The sequence below is a fragment of the Podarcis muralis genome, chromosome 16 (assembly GCF_964188315.1).
Source record: "Podarcis muralis chromosome 16, rPodMur119.hap1.1, whole genome shotgun sequence".
NCBI classification, from domain to species: Eukaryota; Metazoa; Chordata; class Lepidosauria; order Squamata; family Lacertidae; genus Podarcis; species Podarcis muralis.
This window is the reverse complement of record NC_135670.1, coordinates 36,779,919-36,796,254: the sequence shown is the minus strand read 5'-3', so window position 1 is coordinate 36,796,254 and position 16,336 is coordinate 36,779,919. Positions and strand designations below refer to the sequence as shown.

Below are 16,336 nucleotides of genomic sequence, written 5' to 3'. Positions count from 1 at the left end.
TCAAACCAGGGGTCACCAACAAGGTCCTCTATAGATGTTGTGGATCACAATCTCCACCATTACCGATGGCTAAACTAGCTGGAGTTGTAGTCCAAAACATCTGGAAGGCACTCCATTGGGAACCCCTGATCCAAGCTGTACAATAGCCATGGTTTTCAAAATAAGCATAAAAACATAAGAATAGTCCTGCTGGATCAGACCAAAGGTCCATCTAGTCTGGCATTCTGCTTTCCACAGTGATCCACCAGGTGCTTCTGAGAAGCCTACAAACAGGGCATGAGCACAATATCCCTATTCTGTTATTAATCAGCAGCTGGTATTTGGTACTGTTCAAAATGGAGGCTGCACAAAGTCAGCTCGATTTGTAGTCATCCTACATGTATTTATTGAAGATGAAGTCCATGAATTTATAACTTCATATAGTCGCGTAGGCCATTGGTAGCCAACATGGTGCCTTCCAGGTGGTGTGAAACTACAGATCTCATCATCCCTGACCATTAGCCAGGTTGGCTGGCTGATGAAAAATGGGGTCCAACAACATTGGAGGGGCACTATCTTCTAAAGTAGTGAAGCATCCCCACATCTTGTGGCAATAAATTCAATAAATTTATTTTGAGCACCATCATGGTGCTGATATGATAGAAGGGACATGAACATGTTCTAGCTCTGGGATAATCATTCCACATTGATCCATCTGCCAGAGAACTCCAGCACAATATAGATGATTTGGAGGCATACTTTTAGGTGCATAGTCACTGCAGGCCCATTGGGCCTCATCATTGTCCCGCATAAGGGTAGAGTGTAAGCTGGAGTACACTCCACAGGGCCAATCTGGTCTCCTCCAGATTTTGTGGACAGCAACTCCCAGAAGCCTCAGCCAGCATGGCCAACGGTCAGGGATACTGACAACGGGTTTTAATTCAGCAACATCTGGAGGGCACCAGACTGGCTACTACATCTTTATAGTATCTTCATCTGCAGTTTGCAACCCTAGGAGATTATATGGCCCAGACCAGGAATGGGGAACCTGTGGTTCTCCAGATGTTGTTGGACTGTAACTTCCATCATCCCTGACTGTTGGCCATACTGGCTGGGGCTGATGGTAACTGGAATCTATAAGAACATCTGTAGAGCCACAGGCTTCCTCATCTCTTATCTTATACTTTCCTGTGGCTGCACATTGGAGGTAAAGTTCATCAATGGTAGACAAGGGGCCTATCAAAGAGGTTCTTTGCAATCAGTGAGTGCCTCATCAAGGATCCCTGATATGAAAAAAACCCATAGTTCCTTGGATCACAGTTTGGAAACCATTTTCATAGATTAGTTCGCAAAGTTGAGTAGCTACCTGATTTAATATACCCACCAAACCAAGCCCTAGATGTGAATCCATTCACTTTGCTACTCTCCTGGTAACGGGGAGACTAACAAGGACAGTAGATTAACAACTATGGAAATGATGCAAGCAATGAGGAGAAAAGCTAGTACACCTTGTTGGGGAAATGTTAGGTTACTTGCTTGGTTGAAGCCCACAGCTGGTATCTTGCAGAAGGGTCTTTAGAAACCCAGAGCCAGCTCTATTTCCTTTTGTAGTGATTAATGGACTTTGCTTGTTTGATGTTTCTGAAGGTTTCAGACAACTGCGATGCCATCTTTGTTGATGGGAAGGAAATGAAAAGCAAAGTGGACACCATTGTGAACTTCACGTACCAGCATTTTACCACCCAGCTAGAAGTCACCGTCTGGGTTCCACGACTTCCTCTTCAAATAGAGATCTCCGACACAGAACTGAGTCAGATCAAAGGCTGGAGGATCCCTGTCACCTCCAACAAAAGGTACCAGCACCATGCCTTAAAAATGGCTCTTGAGAGCAACACAGACAAGCCATGTAGTTCAGCACCCCCATTCAAGTATATGGGGATTGCATGCTAGGAGAGGAATGGCTGACCACTGGTAAGCTGGACAAATGTGACCCTCTAGGCATCTCTGTCTGGCACTCAAGACTCTCCCTAGGGCCTCAACAAATGAAATGGATTTGTAAAAATGTTAAAGGGAAAAAACAAACAAAAAAATGAGGCACTACACTTCTGTAAAACAAGAAAATCCTTAATAAAAAATTAAAAAAAAAAGACTCTCCCTAGGTAGGGATGGATGGTTTCATTATAGTCTGTTTCATCCAACTTCTACATGGGGATGAACTAATCTGTCCCATTCTGTTTCCATGCAGATTTTAAAGGAAAAATCCCTGCCCCATGTTTGTTTAGCACTACAACTGTATGTACTAATAAAATAACAAGGCAAAATTGATGCCATTGAACCTACAATTACAGTGCAATGCTTTTTGGGTGGTGTTTTACTGTTGTGCACGTGTACTCTGCAGTGGCAAAACACCACACAAATAATGCAACCAAACATGCAATCTCTTCCAACTTGGTTGATTGCAGAGAGGGCTTTTTAAAAATAAATAAATAAAATAAAAATAACATCAGTTCACACAAATGGCACATGCAGATTGGTAATGACAGGGCGTGTGAAAGTCACAAATGATCTGAAGGAACTGGAAAAGGCAGTGAACAGTCAGTACACAGGGCCCTTCCCAATGTAAGAGATAACAAGGGAGGATGTTTTAAAGCATTAGTTCCATTTTTGAATCTTAGATGAAAAATGTGAGTCGTTTCAGAAGCACCCCCAAAATGTGTGTTGAGATTAAAACAGGCAAGGAGCATCTTTGTCTATCTGGTCCACTATTGTCTCCTGCAGGGATGAGGAGCCCATGGTCCATTCCAGCCACATCTTTAGGGTTACCGGTTCCCCATCCTTGTCTATTCCAATTGCAATAATTCTCCAGTATCACAGGAATGAGTCTTCCCCATCACCAGCTGCTGATCCATTTCTTTTAACTGGTGATGCTGAGGTTTGAACCTGCATGCGAAGCGTGTGCTCTGCTACCGAGCCACGATTTCTCCTCCATGAGATGCTGGCCAAAAGAGTGAACCAATAGAACATGTGCCAAATGCAACAGGAACTTGAGAGTATTTTTAACGGTTATCATTGGCATTGGCAAAAAAAGAAAGAACAAGCCCATTCTTCTGCTGAGTTAAGTGCCTCATCCGGTTGCCTCCCTGTTCACCATATTGTTGGGAGTTTGCTTGCGCAAATGTCTGCTGAATCGTTCATGGCGATAGATCCATTTGAGGAATAAACCTGCCATCGCAGACGCGGCAGGTCACGCCTTCAGCAGCCATTAGCCCAGTGCGAACATTCTGCCTGTCAGCTCATTATGCCGCGTGCTAAAAATTTAACCCCCCAGGTGTCTAGTTCATATTTATTGGGCCAGCTGAAGTGAATTGAACGGCCCAAGTAGCTTCGCTGTTTGCAAGCTGGCAAGCCGTTCTCGCCAGCAGCTATTCAGATTACCGCAGAGCCACTGGGCACCTATTTAGCAATTCATTTCTTCTTCTTTTTTTTAGGAAGGGGGGTGGAATGGCAAAGCTGTTTGCTGTGAAAATTTGCAGCCGGTTGCCTGCACCATGGCCTGCCAGCCATTGTTTTTGGATGAGTGTGTGCGACAGCTCATGCTTCCAATGGAGTTGGCGAAAGTTTGTTTTTAAGCAACTTAATCGCATGGGTGACCTGAATGGGGGCGACCATTTCTTCTTGTGGCAAGAATGCAGTGGAGGCTGGTTTGTTAGGGCAAATGGGGCACAACCTCACCAACCTCTGCCTGCCCTGCCTGCCCTGCCTGCCTGCCTTCTTATTTGCAATCAATCCAGGCAGTGGTGCTGCCTATAGGCTCTCTCCTCCTCAGTCTCTGGGTCCTTAGAATCACCAAGCTGTAGAGATGGAAGGGGCCAAAAGGACAATCTAGTTCACCCCTTGTAGGAATCACAGGTAGAGAATCAGGGACAAATGACCAGCCATCCTCTGTTTAAATCCTGAACTGAATTCAGCTGATTCATGTGGATCCAGGCTTGAGCTGCGTTGTTTGGAGACAGTCCCAAGTCACCCCAGGTTGGGCAGGGCCACTGAGAGATCCAGGGCTTTCAGGGGGTGATGAGTCAGGTGGGAAGGCCCTAGGGGTCTGCTTTGCAAGTGTGTTCACCACAGAGAATGCATTGGGGAAGCAGACCTCAGCAGGATTGAACCCTCCTCCTGCTGAGGGGAGGATTCAGTCATGAGGGGTGCAAGGCGCTCATTTTTAAGTGCTTTCCCCACAGGGCACAGCCTTAATTATCACAGCTGAAGGGCACATTCCACCCAGGGGAAGTGTCAGGAAGGGCACATCAGGGCCGATATTGCAAGGGGTCTCTTGGAGACCATTCTGAGGACTGGATAGAGAGGTTTATGGGACATCATTTGACCCTTGGTCCTGAGGTTCCTTACCTGTGATGTAGAAGGCCCCAGGTTCAGTCTCTGGCACCTCCAGGGGGGAAAACCCCTGCTTAAGACTTTGGGAAACTGCAGTCAGTGTACACCAGCCCCCTCCAACCTGCTGCCCTCTAGATATTTTATGCTACAATTCCCATCAGCGAAGTGTTCTTTTAGACAACACTGAGCTAGGTGGATGAACAGTATGATAGGGCAGATTCCTGTGTTCATTGGAATGGGCCTCCAACCAGGTTCTCTCTCAGGGAGCAGCACTGAGATTCTTGGGCACTGTGCCATTGATAGCACCCATTGATTGGTCTGCCCGCTGCTTCCTTGAATGGGAAATTAATAAAAATGTAATAAGGAAGTGAGGATCTGGATCCCTTGTGAATATATCTGGGGAGATAATAAAAACCCATCTGGAGAAATATGGCTCATCATACTGATCCATAGATAGATGGGCAGCAGGAAGGGGGAGAGAGACTTTTATCCTTATTTGCAGTAGATGGGAGAATCATAATTTAATCTGGGTATGTGCCACTATCAATATGAGCGGCCCACTCTTCCAGATGGAAATCTGCTCTCCAGATAGGTGTGCTCTCATGACTAATGTACTGCATGGAACCCTTGAGCGGCACTCGGTTAATAGAAAAACCGGCTTGTGAAATGAGCAGTCGAAAAGCCCACAATCGCAGCAAATGGAAGGAATAAATATAAATTAAAGTCAAATAAGAGTGGGGAGAAGGGGAGGAAAGTCCAGGCAGGCAGAGACCGATGTTCTTAACAAGAACATTTATTTTGATTCATTATGCAGCTGGAAAATAATTATCCCCTTGTTGAAGTTCATGCATTACCTCTGCGGGTGGAGCGTTGGGTGGGAGGAAGTGATTTTTGTTCATTTCTTCTAAGGGCCGCTTAGTGAGTCTTTTGACGTATGTTGAAATGATGCCCTTTGGATCTCTTGTATGTAACGGAGCTAAAGAATGCCTGTGCGCCTTTCTCTTGTCACCTGCAAGCCCTCCTAACCATCAACCGAACTGCTGAAACATAATGGAATGCCTGCAAACATTCTGCAGCCACTCAAAGACTGAGAATGAGTCATTGGATGTTGAAAATGAGGGTGGGGCAATTGGTGGTGGAAGGGCTCCAAAAATGAGGGATAACATGGGCTGAGAAGAATTTCTAACCATGTCCTCTCCTGACCATGAGGACCATGCTCCCTGGAGCAAAATAAATCCCCGAGGGTGGCTAAGTCATGCAGAAGGCAGGCATGGGCTGGAGCCACAGGACCTTAGGTAGCTCTAAGAAGACAACTTTTTCCAACAAGATGTGGAACTCAGTGGAGGGGTTTGATCTCTTGCGCCGCCTACTTCCCAATGGATGGTGAATTTTAATATGGTTGTCCTCTGGTCTGGAGCCTAGCACTCTTGTCACTTATTAATCAGTTCCCGCATTGTACTCTTTCCCCCAAGGGGCCTAAAAATACCCTAGTCCCAGGCTTAGAGACACAGAAAGGTTTACTCACAGAGGCAGAGTCTTTGTAAATACATTGGCTGAGTCCAAGTGGTGCAAATTCTACACAATTACAGTAATCTGCTGTGTGAGGAAGGGGTGGAAAACCTCTTTCAGCATCAGGACCTAACTCATTCCTGGGAAACCTTATGGGGACCACACATCATTGGTGGGCCAGGTGAGAGGGGGAAAAGTGGGCAGGCCCTCAGAGAACAATGAGCAAAGCCAGTAATGTGACTCTTACTGTGTACAGTAGAGAAGAACACTTGAGGAGAAGGAAGAGCAGGTCCAGTGAAGAGTAAGGCTTAGAGAGGAGGCATGGCCTGAGAAAGTGCCAAACCCCCAATAGATAGCTGTAGGGGGCCCACATTAAGTTCACAAGCCTGGGGTATCGTACATTAGTGTAAGGCTATGTACCCACAGATCCAGAGCCAGCTCAAGACATTTTGGCACCTGAGGTGACACCTGTGGAGAACCACAAAATGATACCTGCCAGTCAGGGAGAAAGGGGCAAATGGAGATGTACATCAGGCACAAAGTGAGAATAAATAATAAACAAGGATGAGAGGAGACTAACTCAGGTGAACCCTGTGAGGTCTATGTGTTAGAGGAGCCAAATGATGCCCAATGCTGATAATATAGGCATTTCATAAATTTTGTTTATTTATTTTATTCAGTTGCTGAGTTTTCTAATAAGAACTATTCTCTAGACAAAGTGCACAGTACAACAAAGTGATTTAAATAAACGGTGCAGCAACTCGGTGGAACCTTAACGAATCAGTAAAACCAACCCAGCAGAAGATGAAATCCTGCACAGATAAAACCCAACACGGACAAATTAAAGCCTCAGATGGAAAAATCAGGGTTGTATCTATCTAAGTTATACCCAGAGAAAGAGCACTGAAGTTAGTGAACCTACATTAGGCACTCCCATTCATTTCAATGGGTCTACCCTGGTTACAGCCTTTAGAATTTGCAATATTCAAAATGAACAGAGTACAGTTGTATTGCAAGAACAACCGCAACCTAGTACCTTCTTGTGTGTGTTTCTGTGTGTGTCCTACAGGCCCACACGTGACAGCGATGAGGATGAAGATGACGAGAAGAAAGGCAGAGGCTGCACCCTGCAGTACCAGCATGCCATGGTACGAGTCCTCACCCAGTTTGTGACAGAATCATCCGATTTGGGAGGCCAGATGACCTACATGCTTGGCTCCGAGTGGCAGTTTGACATTACGGACCTTGTGGCTGACTTCATGAAGGTGGAAGAATCCAAAGTAGCCAAGTTACAAGATGGCCGGGTTCTGATTGGTCGTGAGCAAGGAATCACAACAGTTCAGGTACAAAGTAAGGCTGAGTGTCAAGGGAAACATTAATGTGGGCTGCACAAGGTTACTGGTAGGTGGATTTGTAGCTCGTTGACAGACTGAACCCAAAGAGTACTCACTAATGGATCCTCATCATCCTGGAGGAAAAAAAGTGACAAGAGGGTTGCCGCAGGGTTCTGTCCTGGGCCCATTGTTGTTCAATGTCTTTATAGATGACTTGGATGAAGGAATTGAGGGGATGCTCAACCAATTTGCAGATGACACCAAACTGGGAGGGATGGCTAATGTCACAGAAGACAGAAATGGGGTTCAAGGTGACCTTAAGAAACTGGAAAACTGGGTCCAAACTAACAAAATGAATCTCAATAGGGACAAATGTCAAATTCTACACTTAGGCAGGGTTTTAGTAGACCACGAGCTTAACTTGAGTCAACAGTGTGATGTGGTAGAAAAAGCAGCTAATGCTATTATAGGCTGCATCAACAGAAGTATAGTGTCCAGATCAAGGGACGCAGTAGTACTGCCCTATTCTGCCTTGGTCAGACCACACTGTGTCCACTTCTGAATGCCAAATTTTAAGAAAGATGTGCAGAGGAGGGCAACCAAGATGATCAAGGTTCTGGAAACCAAGCCTTATGAGGAAAGGCTGAAGGAGTTGCATATGTTTATTTTGGGTAACAGAAGACTGAGATGAGATATGATAGTCTCTTCAAACATCTAAAGAGCCATCACATGGAAGATGGAACAAGCTTGTTTTTTCCTGCTCCAGAGGCTGTAACCTGAACCAATGGTTTCAGGTTACAAGGAAGGAGATTCCGGCTAAACATCTGGAATAACTTTCTGACAGTAGGAACTGTTTGACACTGGAACAGACTCCCTCGGGAGGTGGTGGACTCTCCTTTGTTGGAAGTTTTAAGCAGAGGTTGGGTGACCATCTATCATGAGTGCTATCCTTGAAATTCCAGCATTGCAAGGGGTTGGACCAAATGACCCTCAGGGTCCCTTCCAACCCATAAAATTCTATGATTAATCAAAAAGCTGCTTTATCTTGAGGAGACACCAAAGCAGAGGATCAGTCTAGGCATAGTGCTACTTAATATTGAGCAGAGACCAAATTGGTCTAGCAAAAGCCATGGTCATAGTTGGTTGCCTACTGTTGGAAAGTGGAAGACAGGTGAGGTGGGATCTTTATTCTATTTCAGCAAGTTAATTCTCATGCCCTATGATAGAGTGGTGTTTTCATGCACCAGTCCCCACAACGGGGGCCTCAGTCTCACATATTTGCAGAGAGTTGAGGTTGTTGGACTTTATAAAGAGGCGGCCCCCCATATCATCACTAACCTTGGACCATGCTGTCTGGGGCTGATGGGAGTTGAACATTCAGAAGGCACCACAATGGCTTCTCCCACCCTTGTGCATCAGGCGACCAACCTCCAAGGGGGAGCGTTACATTCCATGCCACATTTTAGCATGGGCCTATTTTTAACATTCTTAAAATGTGCATATGCTTGTTCTAAACCAGGCATCCCCAACCTTCGGCCCTCCAGATGTTTTGGACTACAATTCCCATCATCCCTGACCACTGGTCCTTTTAGCTAGGGATCATGGGAGTTGTAGGCCAAAACATATGGAAGGCCGCAGGTTGGGGATGCCTGTCCTAAACCATTTTTTTTTTTCAAATGTATGAAGCTATACAGTGAATTTACAGTTTTACAGTTCTTTTTACAGTGCCTACAGTGCTTTTTACAGTGCTTTACACTGCTTTACAGTGAATCAAGTGATCATTGGGTTCTGTTAGTATGAGTTCCCCAACTTCTTTTCCAACTCTGTTATCCAGTTGCCTTTCAAATGGGGGGGTGCTGGAGACTGAGCCTTGGCACTCGGTGCATGTGTAGCTGTGCTCTAATAGTATTAAGAGTTAAACGCATATTTGATGTACCCTTCCTTGAGATCACTTGCTCAGCGAAGGGGAGGTTTAAAATGAAATAAATAACTATGCCCCCTGCAACCGCTTGGCTGCTTTCACAGGAATCCACTGTATTTGGCTAGCAGAGCAATCCTATGCATGTCTATGTCTTTTTATATTGCAAACTGCCCTGTGATCCTCAGCTGAAGGGCAGTATAGAAATTTTAAAAATACTTCTACTAATAATAATACCCAAACGTAACCCCTATTAAGTTCAGTTGGGCTTATTCCCAGCTATGTGTGGCTAGAATTGGAACCCAAGCAGGCAAAAGTGGCTAAGAGGGGTCTTCATTTTGAAATACAGTCGTACCTTGTTTTGCGACTGGGATCCATCCCGGAGCCCCGGACGCTAGACGAAAAGGACACATGACAAAGCACTGCTCTGCGCACACACTCGGAGCAGTTTGCCAGTACTTCCGGGTTTGCTGCGGACGTTCGACAAAATGAACACTCAACGAGGCAGACTCAAAACGAGGTACCACTGTATGGCAACCAGTCCCTGGGCACTCATGATGCAACAACTCCAGGATAGTTTAATGTGGGTTGTCATCATCTTTCCTTTCCTTTTGTTTTTCCTTAAAGGTCCTCTCACCTCTTTCGGATTCCATTTTGGCTGAGAAGACTGTGATTGTTCTGGAAGACCGGGTGACCATCACAGACCTCGGTGTTCAGCTCGTGGCAGGCTTGTCCCTCTCGCTCCAGACAAGCAAAGGAAACAAGAGGGTGATTGTTTCTACGGCATCGGCTTCTGACATTCTTCATTCACCAAAGCAGGTGGGAGATGCAGTGATGACAAAATTAATGAACATCACAGATTTGCATCGTTTCATCAGCAAATAGGAGACCTAGATAAACCAGATGAGATTAAATGGAGGGTAACCTAAAGGACAAACTAAGGACTAAACATAACTTAACCTAAACATGCATTTGGGGGACCCATTTCTTAATCCTTTGCTATATTGTTGCATGATGTTAGTGGTCTTGTGGTTACCCACCTTGGATCAGGCTGTCAGACGCTCCAAGTGTCCCTACTTTCCCGGGACATCCCTGATTTAAAGAAGCTGTTCTGGTTTTGTAGCCTTATTGGAGTTCACCGATTGGGTCTGCGTTGCTCCGGGACAGGAGGAAGGAAGTCAAAATGACACCGAGTTGGTTCAAAGAAAGAGTTTATTCTGCTCTCCGGATAGCAGAAGGCACTTGCGTGATTAGTCCCCAGCAAGTCCAAAGAAATGACAGGTTTCATGCAGTTTATATATCCTCCAGGCACCCTCTCACTCCTCCCCTAGGAGCCCAACCACGTCGGCGTACGTACACAGGTTGACATCACATATGTTCCTGCTCTGGTACTCTCAACCATAAAAGGATCTTCCTTCCTGTACTTCTGACCATAAAAGGATATTCCTGTTCCTACTCCTATCTTGGAGCAAGAGGTCACTACTTCCGAGAACATGCTCTGGCGTTAGTCCCAGACTTGGGTCTCTGCGTCATTTGTGGCCAGGACATAAGATATGTCTGTATCTGTTCTACTGGTAAAGTCAAGGCCAGTCTTGCCGTCAAACTGATAAGGGAGAGAGCTGTGTTCTTCTTTTGCATTTGCTCAACGGCTAAAGTTTATGCATTTTAGCTAAGGAGAAATGGGGATTTTGGTGCAGTTTAAAAACTGCCTGCACAGTCAGTTTTAAGGTTTGGGAAACCCATTCCTGATTTGATCCTTGACTGTCCCACTTTTCCTTTGGATGTCCCTATTTTCATTGGTGAAATGTTGGAAGATATGGAGTTATCTGACCCTCGAGCTGTCTGAAGGCAATCCTGTATAGGGAAGGTTTTTTTAAAAAAATGTTTAAAGTTTTATTGAGTTTTTACATATGTTGGAAGCTGCCCAGAGTGGCTGGGGCAGCCCAGCGGGGTTTATACCCAGTGGGGTATAAATAGTAAAATTATCATTATAGAATTGCACGTCCCTATTTTCATCAGAGAAGTGTTGGAGGGTATGGGCTGTGGCCCACTAATGAGTCTCAACTCACTGACTGAAGGCCAGTGGATTAAATGGGCCTCTGGCCTAATCCAGCAGGCCTCTTCTGATGCTTTTGTAACCATGATAGATGATGTGATCCAATGGGTAGTAGGAGAAATTAAACTAAGCTAGAGAGGAATGGGATGGTTGTGTTGTGAGAGTGCTGTTGAACTGACAGCCTCCTTTGATATTGCCTCCTACCCACTTTCAGTTCTGGCCCCGGCCACACTTCTATGTGGCCCTCAACAGATTTTCCCCAGGGAATATGGTCCTTGAGGACGGTAAAGGTTCCCCACCCCAGTACTAAGTTAAGGGCCATCCCTCTCTAAAGATCATAGAGGAAAGGTGAAATACATAAATGTGAATATGAAAAATGGGTGAGTGAAATGATTGGATCATGCTTACTGACACATTAAGCAGAAAGAACAAGGGGGGAGGGAGGGAAATGTTACTCATTTTCATGTAATTATTTCCAGGCTTCACAAAAACAGGGTGGGGGAGGAGCCCAACTCATGCGATTTCACTAAATCAGCCGCATGAGTTTAGGAAACAATATTTTGATGGCTAATTTAAGGCCCAGAGTTCAGATTGATTTCATGATGCAGTCTGAAAACAAATGATCTGACTGGTTATATGTGAAATTGATTCTGAGGCATTCTGCTAGGAAGAGAATGTTAAAACTAAGCTTTCATTTTTTAAAAAGTTCACTCATTTCAGATGCATTATTTCCCAGCTTGAATTTTGAAAGCTCATAGCGCTGACACATTCAGCTAAGATATACCCAGAGTACACCTACTGGTTGGTTTCCAATGCTAGTCCTATTCAGAACAGACCCACTGAAATGAATGACTAAGGTTCACTAATTTCGCTTCTTAAAAAAGTTATGGCTTCTTTTAAAAAATTATACATTTTTCTATGTTGTAGGAAGCTGTGGTCAGTGCTTGGATTCTGTTCAGCGATGGCACCGTGACACCCTTAGACATCTACGACACGAAAGATTTTTCTCTCGCCATCACATCCCTGGATGAAATGGTGGTGTCCATCCATCAAAGCCAAGAGGAAGACCAGCCTGTGGTGGTGGCAGAAGGTGAAGGTCAAGGGCCGCTCATTAAACTAGAAATGGTGATCAGCGAGCCTTGTCAGAAGTCCAAGAGGAAGAGTAGCTTGGCTGTTGGGAAAGGAACCATCAAAGTCAAGTTTGGCCAGAAGGATTTGGACCACAAAGGGGACACCAATGACATTGAAGACGTCGAGGCTGATTTTAAAAGCCATGGGAGTAATTCTATAGAGAAGTCATTGGAGCAGGAGAGGTCAGGGCAAGATTGGCCCAAACATGGGGCTTCCATTAATCACGAAGAGGCTACTAACCAAAGCACAACTTCCAAGACTCCTGTTCACCCAAAAACTGCTCAGGGTCAGCTCCAAAATGGTCCAACCTCCTTTACGAGCTTCCCCATACAAGTTGACATTCCAGTGCAGAACAGTCCCAGTGACCTCACTTTGGCTTCCAGAGGTCTAACGGACCTTGAGATTGGCATGTATGCCCTTCTGTGTGTTTTCTGTTTAGCCATATTGGTCTTCTTAATTAACTGTGTGGCATTTGCTTGGAAGTACAGGCACAAAAGGTTTGCCGTCAGTGAGCAAGGCAACATTCCACATTCCCATGACTGGGTGTGGCTCGGGAATGAGGTGGAGCTCTTGGAGAACCCAGTGGACATTTCGCTCCCGTCCGAGGAGTGCACAACCATGATAGACAGAGGGATGCAGTTTGAGGAGAGCAATTTCCTCCTCAACGGGAGCTCTCAGAAGAGCCTCCACAGCCAGATCCTTCGGTCTGCTGACTATGGTTGTGAGAACGATATCACAAACGAACCTATCAACCCTCCTGGGCCCAAACGGAAAAGAGTCAAATTCACATCCTATACCACCATCTTGCCGGAGGATGGTGGCCCATACACCAACTCCATCCTCTTTGACAGTGACGATAATATCAAATGGGTATGCCAAGATATGAACTTAGGGGATTCCCAGGAACTTAGAGACTATATGGAAAGGCTGCAAGACAATATGTAAAAAATAATTATTATCTCTCTCTCTCTAAAAACTTTATCTTTGTATTCACCTTTATGCCTTCTGTTTTATGGATGATGGAGCACTCAAACCCAGCCAGCAATAGAAGAAGGCTCTCCAAAATGTTTGGAGGTCCAGAAATACTAACTTTGCATTGTTTTGATCAGCTGCAGGAAAAAGCTGGCTTGTTATACCCTGTTCCATCAGGTACAAAGGGATGTGAGCCCCTAAACAGCTACCTACAAATCTTGGCGGTATTGCGCACAACCAGCTGTTTTTCATATATCATCTGATACTAGCTAATGCTGATCCAATTGCAGCTAGACTCAGAGAAGATGGGTTAGTGTGCCATGTTACGATGAGCCGTTACTATGGAAAAGGAACCATTTTGTGGGTGGGTGGGTTGATGATTTTTCTAGAAAATATTCTTTGTAAAAGCACAGTAGACATTCCTCGCTTTCAGCTGGAATCTAGGGTCCTTTCAAAGGATCAGAATGAATTGACCTAATGTAATCTGTTTATACAAAATACAGACAGATATATCCTCCTAGGCTTTTGTTTTTTAAAAACAAATATTCATCCTTGTGGTTAATTTGTTCAGCTGTATTGTTTATAAAGCTTTCCTGATTTTATGAACTATTTACATATTTTCATTTGACAGGATTCCCTCACCAACCCATAGATGTACCAAAGTGTACTGCATTGTTAGGGCTGCAATGTTTAGTCGATAAATCGAATAGAAACCTTGTAAAAGATGACAGTGAAAAAGTGCCCCCAATAAACTGGGCAGCAGATTATTATTATTATTATTATTATTCTGGAGAAAAAATGTAACATTTTTAAATACAAGTACTTAGAGAAAACATTGCTGATGGGTGCCGTTTTTGAAAGAGCAACCCTCTTTTATCACCCATTGAGTGCATCTCCTAAATTATGACATGCACAGGCGCCATCTGAAATCAACAATGATGATAATACAGCTACTCAAGTACAAATTTATACAGGACTAATTGATTATTCGCTTATTAATTCATTAAAACTCAAACGATTAATCGACTAAAACTTCTTTCGGTCGGGTGACAGCCTTACTTTCTGTGTTAAAAGGGTTTGTTTTGTAGCTGCTTGATATTGTTCCCTAATCCTCCCTCTTTCTTTCTTTCTTTCTTTCTTTCTTTCTTTCTTTCTTTCTTTCTTTTTCTTTCTCTCTTTCACTGAAAAATAGAGATCTGTCTTCTTACAGGGAAAATGTACATACAATAATAAAAACCCTGGGGTGGGGGAAAAGAGCTATTCTGGTTTTTGTTTTCATTTTGGAAGGTTTGCAATATCATCATTTCAAAACCCCCAGGTGTGGTTTGAAGGTACACGTTGCACCCACCTTCCTGAAGTTAAGCAGGTCTAGGCTGGGTCTGGGTCTGGATGGGAGACTAGGAACTTGGGAAATCATGGAGGATAACGCTTTAGTGGCTAATAGTCATGATGACCAGGGCTTTTTTTTAGCCAGAGCTCACAGGAGCTCATCTCTGGCACCTCTCAGGTGGGCGCCATTGCAAGAGAAGTAGGGAGAAGTTCATGGTGAGATCCAGCACCTCTTTTTCTAGAAAAATAGCACCGATGATGGCTATGCTCTACCTCTACTGTTAGAGGCTAAAATGCTTTTGAATCCCAGTTGCTGGAAACTACAACAGGGGAGAGGGAACCACCTTCAGTGGGTTTTCCTTGATTGGAAATGTGTCCTTAAATATTGATTATGCCTCTTGCTTGCCTGGGTTTAGCATAGAGTAAGGACGCGGGTGGCGCTGTGGTCTAGATCACAGAGCCTAGGGCTTGCTGATCAGAAGGTCGGCAGTTCGAATCCCCGTGACCGGGTGAGCTCCCGTTGCTCGGTCCCTGCCCCTGCCAACTTAGCAGTTCAAAAGCCCGTCAAAGTGCAAGTAGATAAATAGGTACCGCTCTGGCGGGAAGGTAAATGGCGTTTCTGTGGGCTGCTCTGGTTCACCAGAAGCGGCTTAGTCATGCTGGTCACATGACCTGGAAGCTGTCTGCAGGCAAACGCCGGCTCCCTCGGCCTGTAGAGCAAGATGAGCACCGCAACCCCAGAGTCGTCCGCGACTGGACTTAATGGTCAGGGGTCCCTTTACCTTTACCTTTAAGGTTACCAGACGTCCCCATTTCCCGGGGACAGTCCCCGGATTTACAAATCAGTCCCCATACAAAATCCAATGAAGTTGAAAAGTGTCCTCAGATTCATTGAAAAAAATCTAGTAACCTTAGCATAGAGTGGATTGTGTGAGTATATGTAGAAACTAGCCTACTGAACAAAGATTAAAAAAATTAAATCTCCTTGCTTATGCAACTCTTGCATCCAGTCCTATTTGTCATTGGTTTGTGGCTCTTGAAAGGTTGCCCAAGGAAAGTAACCCTGAGGCTTAAAAATTTTCCCCAGCCCTCGTGTAGACCATATTGAACTAGATGGACCAACAGTGGTCTGATTTTGTGTACGTCAGCTTTCTAAACTGGTTTGGGTGCATCAGAATTGGATTTAGTTCAACTAAAGCAAGGAATTGAACACCCCAACAATTTCCCACTCTCTCCTGGTCCCTTTCTGAAGGACTCGTTCATGGATTTTCAAGACAGGTGGGGAATCATTTGGTGTGATTTCAGAATGCTTTGTAAGCAATTAAAAATCCATATTTTAGCCCCCCTCCCATTTTAAGTGTGAAGCTTTGAAATTGTCAAGATCAAAAGACGTCTAATGCCCTTCAATTAAAATTGTGTTTTGCTCTCCTTTCTGAGGAACAAACTTATGAGGTTGGGTTTTCTTTTGGAATGGCTAATTACGTATGCTGCAATCCTATACACAGTTATCTGGGAGGGGAAATTGGGGGCTGGGATGTGACTGAGTCTGCATTAAAGATGAATCCACATTTTTCAAAACAATAGACAAACAAAAACACAGCCATCCCTTGAAATGTGCACATTCTAAATTTTGCAACGCAGTACTTCAGCTAAGTGATATGTTCAGAAAATCATATGCTAAGGCAAAGAGGGCATAAAATGCATATATTTGTGAAAATAACA

General features: G+C 44.5%; 1 protein-coding gene across 2 annotated transcripts in view; it reads left to right on the top strand.

Moving 5' to 3' along the window:
• Positions 1 to 16,058, top strand: part of TMEM132B (transmembrane protein 132B) — a 383,755-nt gene extending 367,697 nt beyond the window's left edge. For both annotated transcript variants that reach the window (XM_077920013.1, XM_077920012.1), the window contains 4 exons: positions 1,627 to 1,832; positions 6,944 to 7,217; positions 9,754 to 9,945; positions 12,110 to 16,058. In XM_077920013.1, the coding sequence (XP_077776139.1) occupies positions 1,627 to 1,832; positions 6,944 to 7,217; positions 9,754 to 9,945; positions 12,110 to 13,258 (1,821 nt within the window). In that variant the 3' untranslated portion in view covers positions 13,259 to 16,058. The remainder of the gene's footprint in view (positions 1 to 1,626; positions 1,833 to 6,943; positions 7,218 to 9,753; positions 9,946 to 12,109) is intronic.
• The last annotated feature ends 278 nt before the right edge of the window (positions 16,059 to 16,336 follow it).